Source organism: Anomaloglossus baeobatrachus, chromosome 3 (genome assembly GCF_048569485.1).
Source record: "Anomaloglossus baeobatrachus isolate aAnoBae1 chromosome 3, aAnoBae1.hap1, whole genome shotgun sequence".
NCBI lineage: Eukaryota > Metazoa > Chordata > Amphibia > Anura > Aromobatidae > Anomaloglossus > Anomaloglossus baeobatrachus.
Genome location: NC_134355.1, coordinates 567,772,580 through 567,782,800, shown reverse-complemented (window position 1 = coordinate 567,782,800; position 10,221 = coordinate 567,772,580). Strand labels below are relative to the sequence as shown.

At 50.4% G+C, this 10,221-nt stretch overlaps 1 protein-coding gene across 6 annotated transcripts in view; it reads right to left on the bottom strand.

Moving 5' to 3' along the window:
• Positions 1 to 1,054: 1,054 nt before the first annotated feature.
• The window catches only part of LOC142295563 (beta-galactoside alpha-2,6-sialyltransferase 1-like), a 102,590-nt gene continuing 93,423 nt past the window's right edge, over positions 1,055 to 10,221 (bottom strand). For all 6 annotated transcript variants that reach the window (XM_075338669.1, XM_075338671.1, XM_075338667.1 and 3 more), the window contains one exon: positions 1,055 to 1,726. In XM_075338669.1, coding sequence (XP_075194784.1) covers positions 1,485 to 1,726 — 242 coding nt within the window. In that variant the 3' untranslated portion in view covers positions 1,055 to 1,484. The remainder of the gene's footprint in view (positions 1,727 to 10,221) is intronic.

The window sequence follows — 10,221 nt, the reverse complement described above, 5'->3', positions numbered from 1 at the left end:
GCTAATGGTGATCCCATTAGGGGAAAGGTGCCCTCCTGTATACTTCTTGGGCTGCGGAATATGTTGAAGCTATAGAAATAAAAATTATTATTATATTATTTTGCTATGGTTTTTGGCAGCCTTTTTAATGAGTTTGATGCAAAATAAAGGCTGATTTTACATTTACATTTCATAAAGCTAATGCACACGATTGCTTATTTTGCCTGACTGAAATGGGAAACTGAAAAAACATTAAGTGTGAATATAGCCAAAGGGGTGCAGCAGGCAATTTTTCTCTCTAGTTAAATTTGACTTAGAAACATGTCATCTAATATATAAAGCTGAGTGTGTGTGTGTGTGTGTGTGTGTACGTCCGCTAAAGGAATCCACACCGTCGCATTTACAATCACGAAATTTTGCACAGACACCCCATGTGACTCAGGGAACGTCATAGACTATGTTATGACAGGAAAATTTAACCCCGCGCTCTCCAAAACACCTGTCTTCATTAACGTCAATGGAGATAGGAGCTACAGCTTATTAATAGGAGCTGTGGTTGGTTGCTATAGGAACAAAATAAATTGTTAGTAGAAGAAGCTTATGTGAGAGATAATAAGAAGATGTCGGTGGGGAGACGGATAGAGAGACATAAAGAGAAAGACATACATAAGCACAGACAGAGAGAGACAGAGACAGTCAAAGAGACAGACAGAGGCAGGCAGACAGGGAAAGAGATAGACAGGGAGGAAAGAGACAGAGAAGGAAAAGAGACAGACCTAGAACGAGACAGACAGACACAGAGATAGACAGACAGAGAGAGACTGATACAGAGACAGACAGAGAGATAGACACAAACATACAGACAGACATGGATAGAGACTGACACACAGACAGACAGAGAAAGAGACAGACACATACAGAGCCACACACATAGAGACAGACACACAGACAGAAAGAGATAGACAACAGACAGAAACAAACAGACAGACTGGGAGAGAGACAGAGACAGTTACTATCCCAGGCAACGCCGGGTACTACAGCTAGTTCATTATACAGGAAAGAATGTTGACTAACATTTTGTTCACTAAAGTCTATTTTAATGTCAGTTTTGTACATTTTATTTTCAGTCCATTAAAGGGGCGTAATACTCTGTCAACATTGTTTTCAGCAGAAATATGGGAGTCAGGGATGTGTCCAGGGATCTTCCCCATGCTGTTCCCATTCCGTTTCAGTGGTGTTTGCATTCAATTCAGTGATTTCCAGGCCCCCTTCAGACCTCCCAGAGGGTTTGCTGAAATAATGCTCAAGTTTCCTTTTGACTTCCATTATGCTCATTACTCGAGATGAGCACCTGAGCATTAGAAATTGCTCGGCTCAAGTGACAAACACCTTAGCATTTTAGTGCTCGTGCATCAATATTAATCATTAATAATCTTCAACGTCTTCATGGTTTTTATTGAGCTTGAAATTATTGCCATTTGATCTACACATTATTTAATTTGCGTTTAACATTGTAAATCTCTAATTCCCGACAAGGTCACTTTCCCATTTTTGTAGATATTTTCCTCAGTTCCTTGGTTGAGCTTTTTAATTATATTTTTTTCGTATATAAGTGGATGGTAGCCACCAAAAGTACAAGCCGAGTCAGAATATGGTTTGTAATAATAACATTGGTTTGTTTGACGTGAAGATGGCAGAAATTCATACACATTGACTTCATCACAAAAATTCATCATCAGCAGGATCCCTGTACAGAGAAAGAAAAAACCTTCTTTATACATAGGTTGTGTTAGGACTCATTCAGAAGGTACTTTCTCTTGTAGGATTGTTATTCAGGAATAGCACTCATGACAATAAGAGTCGGTGGGGTCATTTACATACCTGTGATTGTGAGGGAAGTGGTAACATCAGTCATATATCATTAGATTAAGTATGCCATTCACATGACTGACACTACACAAGGGGCAAAACCTCGATGAATTCTTATTACATGAACTCAGAAGCACCAAGGGGGTAGCCAAAAGACTAAATTGAGAGTTATTCCTGAAATTTTGGTCTGTTAACCCAAGCTTCAAAGCTAGGGCAGATGGTCTTTTTTTTGGCAAGGCTGGACATTTTCTGCTTACTATAGGGATTCCAGTGGTTGGAAGAACAAGGAATTTAATATATATATAGGGTGCTTGCCCCAATTAGCCCACAGTCCAGGTACAGACTTGTGATTCCAATATTACAATCTAGGCCATATAGCAAACTTGACCCTAGGACCAGATATATCAAAGATGGGCTACACAATGGAAAGATGTTCACCTGTGCGAGTCACCTTCCACTGGATGTAATCCATAAACCATTTCTTGTTCTTTCAAGATGTACAATATAAAGTTATATCCTTCCGTCAACGAAATAGAAAAGCAACTTTAGACTGAAATGTTTAGGTATTTCTGTTATTTCTCCATTTATTATTTTATAACTGTTTTGCCTATTTGTGTCTCTTTATTTTTCTCTTTATATGATTTTGTGTAAGAACAGTATTTTTTATATTAAAGCTGAAAACGTTAATACATTTGGCCTTTGTACACTACAAAAAATCCATATGCTTTGAGAGAGTGTGTAGCCATTTGACTGTTGGACACAGGACCACCATCAGGGCATTACAACCGTGACTGGTGTAGGTGGCCCGGTGACGAGCGGGGGCCCGGCCAGGCCCAGGGTAATTACTTAGCTTGTTTGTTAAGCCCCAGGCTCTGGCCGGGCCCCCCCTCTTCAACAGGCCCAAGTCACAGCCATAGCAGAGGGGCCTGTCGATGTCACTTCGGCTACAACACATCGCTAAGTTGCAGGCAACGTGCTTTACAGGCATCGCATGCAAATTAACTATGTGTGCTGGAGGCAGTAGGGTCAGTAGAGCAGAGAAGGGAGGAGGTGCGTCATACTGCGGGTCAACATGATGAGGTCATCATTCTGCGACCTTATAGGCAATACAGAGCACAGAGGTAGTAAAAACGCAGCAGCCAACGAGGAAAGCTGGTAAGCACTCCAGTGAGCTGAAGATCGCCGGGGATGCTGGGCTGACCCAGGGGGAAAATGCTTGCCATGCCGCTCCTCCAACGGTTGTTGAGGGCCACCGTGCAACTTGCTATATTAGCGGCTGCTGGGTATCGCTGTACCTTTAAAGCAGCCTGCTCGGATGGAGCACACAGCACGCAGATCCCCTGGGATTCCCGGCCATCTGTTGCTGCAGCAAGACTGTGGTGGGCTTAGTGCTGGCTCTGCCTCCTCCTTACTGTGCTGCCTCTCAGTGATTCTCACCTGCTGCCAGTGTGATGCCCTGGCCTATCAGGTCGTCACAGGGTATTGTGCAATCTGCCCTTCTGTACAGTATCCAACTCCTCCTTGGTTACGGGTCCCTGACCTTTTGGTGTTGCTAAGAACAAGCTAAGGAACACTCTGCACTACACTCACCAGGCACACCAGTGGCTGACCTGAAGGGAATAGGGTCGCCCACTTGGGGGGTTGGTTAAGGGGAGGTCAGAAGTGTTAGGAACAGAACAGTGTAGCGTTGGAGGCAAAAGTGAGAGGAGGTCAGGAGCTGGGCTCCTTGAGACTACTAGGTGGCAGACGTTGGTCTGGGCCTGGTAGGAGCTGGACCCCGGTCACAGGGGATCATGACAAGGGGCACGGACTGTCGAGGAGGACAGCCGGCGGCCTTGTGCCATCACCGGGCAGGGGCCAGGGCATGACGTTGTACGTGGACCCTAGGTCAGGAAGGAGCTTCAGGCGTCATGGCAATTTACCCGACGAGGGCGGAGCCTTCATGATCCATTCTCCACCCGCTCCAAAATCGGGGTACCAGCGCAACGAGTGGGATAGGACTTTCCCAATACGTAGTCCAGAAAATCCCAGGCGTGAACCCTGAGAGCAAGCTCACCCAGTTAGCCACACTGGTGAGCGGGACCCGATAGTTCTATGATAGAGGGACCAGTTAGAAGTAAGGTGCCACGGAAAAGGCCACAGGCTAACAAGCAACGCTAACGGGCACGGGATCCAGGCGTGCTCCCTCCCTGCTGCAGCGATATCAAGAACTTTGGTTTACCACGGTTGTCGGTGTCAGCGTTATTGGACTGAGTGAGTACTTAAGTGATCCCTCACCATTACAACGGCACCTCCCTGCCACCTACACCGAGTCTCGGGGCATTCCCCCTACCCATGGAGGGGTTAAACATCTGTTGCCCACACCATTGCCATGGGTCCTCCCCATCGCAGCACTTGGTACTCCATCTTACCACACACCACGGGTAGCGTCATGAACTGTCCATACAATCCCCTGTAAATAACCCCCCTTTATTCCGAGTGGCCGCTTGACCCCGACACCCGAGTCCGGAGACCCCTCGAGCCACCGCGGATCTGGATCCGTGCAGCAGCGGCAGGCTGCTGACGCGGGGGCGGCACACTAGCTCCTGTCTCTGGAATTGATGGTAAGATGCAAACAGCATCCATCCAGCATTGTGTGCTGTGATGGAGGGACTGGGTATGTTACCCTGTGAGGCTGCTATGGATGTTACCCTGTGGGGCTGAGGGCTGTAGGGTCATCTGCATTCCATACCCTGTATGAGGAGGAGAGGTGTTACACTGCATGCTGGGCCTGAAGTAATATTGTACTGTACTGTGTGTTGTTACACTTTTGTGTTATACTTTAAAGGGCATAGGTATCAATTCACCACTTTATACTTGGAGCGGCTGTGAACTTTTATGGGATGGGCGTTACAATGTGCAATGCATGAAAGGAGTTTGGGGGGGGATTGTCTCACAGTGACTGAGATCTGGATCATACCCTACAGAGGTCAAAGGGGTGATCCGGCCTTGGGGTAAAAGTCTGCAGTTTATGTGACTGCAAACTTATGAATTCCCAGTGCTCACAGTGTGCATGTGTGATGCCTTGGACTGGTCAGGTCGTCCCAGGTAGTCCCATGCACACACACACCCTCCCTGAAAAGGTGACAGCAGCCAAACTTAAAACCCTTGTCACCACCCTCCAGGTTTGATGTCCACACCAGGGGGGCGGAGCCAGGTGGTTGGCCCCGCCCACCGAGGAGTTCACAGGCCTGGAGGCGGCAAAGACACAGAAGTTCTAATTCTAGTGCACAAGTAGATGAGTCTTGACAGTGAAGGAGAGAGGTTGAGTTCAAGGGCAGATCTGTGACCAGGCCTGCCAATAGTCTACTTAGGTGGCTGGGTCGGAGCCCAGTCATCTCTGGCAAGGAGGCAGATGGTGGTGGCCGCCTGCAGGAGCTGGGATTACAGCCGGTGGAACCGTAGGCACCAGGGTACCGAACCGGGGAACCGATTCGAAACCGGAGCACCAGGAGAGGTACTAAGACCCAGTACAAAGCCCCGAACCGACAGGGCCGAGTCAAATCAACTGATTGAGGACTGGACTTAAGGACCTATCCCACACAAGACCCGTTAGAAGACAACAGCCCAACCATACAGGGTAAAGCCACCACCAAGGCATAGAGACCCAAAGGTCCAGCGTCTACGGGCAAACAGTGCTCTTCCGACAACCAGCAAGCCGGGGAGCGGCATAGGCATAGGAGTCAAACATTCATATTAAAAAGGTGCAGGAGAAAGGCGGAAACCACAAACCCGTTCAGGGAGAAGCTGCAGCTGGCTGCGGGCCCCGTTCATCATCCCGTTTGGTTTACCAGAGACTCCCGTGTATTGTGTCATAGTGAGTACACCAGTGCCTTCGGGCCGCGTTCCAGTACTCACCCGCTTTCCCGCCTCCTCACTTACCCTCGGGCCCCCGAGACCATCACTCCCCTACCCACGGAGTGGCCAACACCAAGCTGCGCAACACCGTCCCCGGGAGGCCTAGTTAACGGCATCGGTGGTGTCCATCTATTCACCACAACCCGTGGGTGGCGTCACGAACTTACAACCCCCCTACCAAACCACCGCGGCCCCGGCCGTGGGACATCTCCCCACTGCAGTCCCTGCATGTAGCGCCAACCACCTTGCAGGGCGACGTGACCCCTGGGTCCGTGAGAGGCTCGAGCCACCACCCACCGTACGAGCACGGATCCGAGCGGCTTGGCGGTTGCAGCCGAGCCCGCGGGGCGGTACACATGCTGTCAAAAATCTCCAGTGCCAGAGGCAGACGCATGATAGCAAGCATGTGATTTGCATACATGCTGTCACGTTTCGGCAATACATCAGTTGCCTTAATCAGTACACGAAAATTATCCAGTTTGTTCATAGTCCGTGTGTCCATGCAAAACGTGTTTTTTTCCCAGCAGCATGGATAAGTATTGGCAATACAAATCTATGGGCCTATGAACAACACGTACAGCACACGGATGGCATTAGTGTACAGTCCGTGGGCTATCCTTGTTTAAAGGGGGAGTCCAATACATTGGCATCCCTTTCTAAATCCCTTTTTTCCCCCTAGTAAAATAGTAACTACTATACTCGCCTCTGGTGCCGACACTGTTACATCAGTGTCAGCACTAGAGTTGAGCGCGGTTCACGGTTCTCCAGTTCGCGGTTTGAGTGATTTTGGTGGGTGTTCTAGTTAGAACTCGAACTCGAGCTTTTTGCTAAAAGCTCGACAGTTCAAGTTACGTTCGAGAACGGTTCTATCAGCAAAAGCGTGGCTTTTTACAGCTACAGTGTGCAGGGAGCCATCGCTGTCAGCCTGCGGTAAGCTGGTAACCAAGATAAACATCGGGTATCCAAGCAAAGTGCTTTGTTTAGTAACCCGATATTTATCCTAGTTAGCCGACACTTCCCCGCTCAGCTCGCTCCGCCCCCTCCTGCACGCGGCATGTACACACACACACACACACTCACCTGTCCCCAGCCATGTAGTCCACGACACTGACGTCCTCAGCACCACATGGCCCCGCTAGGCTCCACCCACTTCACACTCCGCCGCCCGCACACATGGCCCCGCTAGGCTCCACCCACCTGGCACTCTGCACACATGGCCCCGCTAGGCTCTGCCCACCTGGCACTCTGCACACATTACCCCGCTAGGCTCCGCCCACCTAGCACTCTGCACACATGGCCCCGCTAGGCTCCGCCCACCTGGCACTGCACACATGGCCCCGCTAGGCTCCGCCCACCTGGAACTCTGCACACATGGCCCCACTAGGCTCCGCCCACCTGGCACTCTGCACACATGGCCCCGCTAGGCTCCGCCCACCTGGTACTCTGCACACATTACCCCGCTAGGCTCTGCCCACCTGGCACTCTGCACACATGGCCCCGCAAGGCTCTGCTCACATGGCACTCTGCACACATTACCTCGCTAGGCTCCGCCCACCTGGCACTCTGCACACATGGCCCCGCTAGGCTCCGCCCACCTAGCACTCTGCACACATGGCCCCGCTAGGCTCTGCCCACCTGGCACTCTGCACACATTACCCCGCTAGGCTCCACCCACCTGGCACTCTGCACACATGGCCCCGCTAGGCTCCTCCCACCTCGCACTCTGCATACATTAACTCGCTAGGCTCCGCCCACCTCGCACTCCGCACACATTACCCCGCTCAGCTTACCTGCGGTGATGAAGTCCCGCCCTCCCGACCTCAGCGCTGACACTGTCTTCCATGGCCGTCGCTTCACATCTGTCACTGCGGCCCGAGACTGTCACTAGCGGTGACGTCACAGGCTCTCGCGATACTTGGCTGTGAAGGTCATTGAAGTCAGTGACAGGTCTGCTGTCAGCAGTGCAGGAGATCGTCACCGCAGGTAATGTACCTCGCTCCTGACAGCAGCACTTGTCATGCCCTGCAGTGACCTGGGCTGACCTATTGATGTTAGCTCAGGTCACTGCATTGCTCTCCCAGCCAATGGGGAACATTCTGTTCTTCATGGACTGGGACAGTGACTATGATATGGATCGTCATGGGAACCCCTTGGATTACAGCAGACCTGGATTTGTTTTTCTTTCTAATAAATTGGTGAAAGAGTGAATGTATTGGGGAGTGTTTTTTCTAATAAAAATGTGTTTGTCATTTATTTTTTTTTTTCTTACTGACTGGGTTGGTGATGTCGGGTATCTGATAGACGCCTGACGTCACCAACCCCAGGGCTTGATGCCAGGTGATATTACACATCTGGTATTAACCCCATATATTACCCCGTTTGCCACCGCACCAGGGCACGGGATGAGCTGGAGCAAAGCACCAGGATTGGCGCATCTAATAGATGCGCCACTTCTGGGGCAGCTGCGGCCTGCTATTTTTAGGCTGGGGAGAGTCCAATAATCATGGACCTCCCTAGTCTGAGAATATCAGACCCCAGCTGTCCGCTTCAGCTTGGCTGGTAATCCAATTTTGGGGGGACCCCAACGTGTTTTTTTTATTATTATTTATTTAATTTAAAATAACAGCGTGGGGTGCCCTCAGTTTTGGATTACCAGCCAAGGTGAAGCTGCCACCTGTGGTCTGCAGGCTGCAGCTGTCTGCTTTACCCTAGTAGGCTACAAAAATAGGGGAACCCCACGTCATTTTTTTTTAAACTTATTTATTTTTTTGGTAAATACAAGGCTAAGCACCCCTTAGTGCCACATGAAAGGCACCAAAGGGTGCAAAATTACAAAATGCAGGAGAGTGGGACATTATGTGTCTTTCTGCCATTATAATGACAGGAAAGACTGATATGAAGTGTACAAATTTATGTATTTTCCCTCCTTTGCACGGATGACAAACGGATGACATACGGACCGTATACGTGTCACGCTCCCGATGCCTCGGCACCGCTCCTTACTGATCCGGTCGCACCTGCACAGCACCGCTCCTTACCCATTGATCCGGTCCACGTGTCCACCGGTCACGGCTGCCGCTCCCGCTCATGCTTTCCTGTGTCCTGTCCCCAGTCTCATGTGTCTGACTCATGCTTCTGTATAGGCTCGGGCCACGCCCACTCACCTGGTCTTATGGGCCCAGCACTGCTGCAGCAGGATATGACATGAGGCTGTGCTGGGTATATAAGACTGGCCTTGCCATGTGGGCGGGGCCTGATCAACGTGTCTTGTAAGCCTTGTCTTGAAAGCTAGGTGCTCAGGTCCCCCTTGTGCCGTGTCCTGTGATCAATACTATTGCCTGACATTCCTACCCGGTGCCACTGCGTGCTGGTAGCGGGACGTCACCGCTACCAAGCGCGTTGCTATGGTAACGGTGATCTCCGTTATTGACCGGCTGTGTCAGCCGGTCAGGAGCCGGCTTCTGCGGACGCTGGTAACTACGGTAAACATCGGGTAAGCAAGAAGCCCTTTCCTTGGTTACCCGATATTTACCTTCGTTACCAGCATCCGCCGCTCTCACGCTGCCAGTGCCGGCTCCCTGCACACATAGCCAGACTACACATTGGGTAATTAACCCAATGTGTACTGTGGCTAGGAGTGCAGGGAGCCAGCGCTAAGTGGTGTGCGCTGGTAACCAAGGTAAATATCAGGTTGGTTACCCGATATTTACCTTAGTTACCAGGCGCAGCATCGCTTCCACGCGTGCTGCTGGCTGGTGGCTGGTCACTGGGTACTGGTGACATCTGCCTGTGTGACAGCTCACCAGCAACCCGTGTAGCGACGCTTCAGCGATCCCTGCCAGGTCCGGTTGTTGATGGGAACACTGGAGCGTCGCTTAGTGTGATGGTACCTTAAGGAAACGGGGAAGCAGAGCGGGGAGTCGACCGTGTGCTCGAGCATGTCGCCGGTACATGGCGATACACAAACATGCACCGTGTAACAGAGAGATGCAATGACAGGTCCTACATGATGCGTCATAGTCATGTGACCAGTCTGTAGCCAATGAGATAATAGACACATGACTGGTCACATTGCTATTTTGACATCACGATAGGTCCTGCATCACTGCTTGTGTTCCCGGAGGACACAGCGATTATCAGGAGGAATAGCGGCAGGAGACAGAGTGCAGGACGCATCCCGGAGACAGGTAAGTGTTATGGCAATGTTTATTAACTGTATGTGTACATTTATAATGCGTTTTTATGTGTTTGTGATTGCCTCCCATTGTTTCCTATGGGTTCGAGTGGTTCGCCGAACCGAACTAGAACCAGACCTCGGTTCGGCGAACCGAGCTCAAGCCGAACCGCGACTGGTTTACTCATCTCTAGTCAGCACTGGCTCTCCCAAGAATTGCAATGCATTGTTATGTTACGCTGTCCAATCAACACTGGCTCCAGTCTCCCCATCTGCGGACAAATCAAGACAACCGAAGGAGG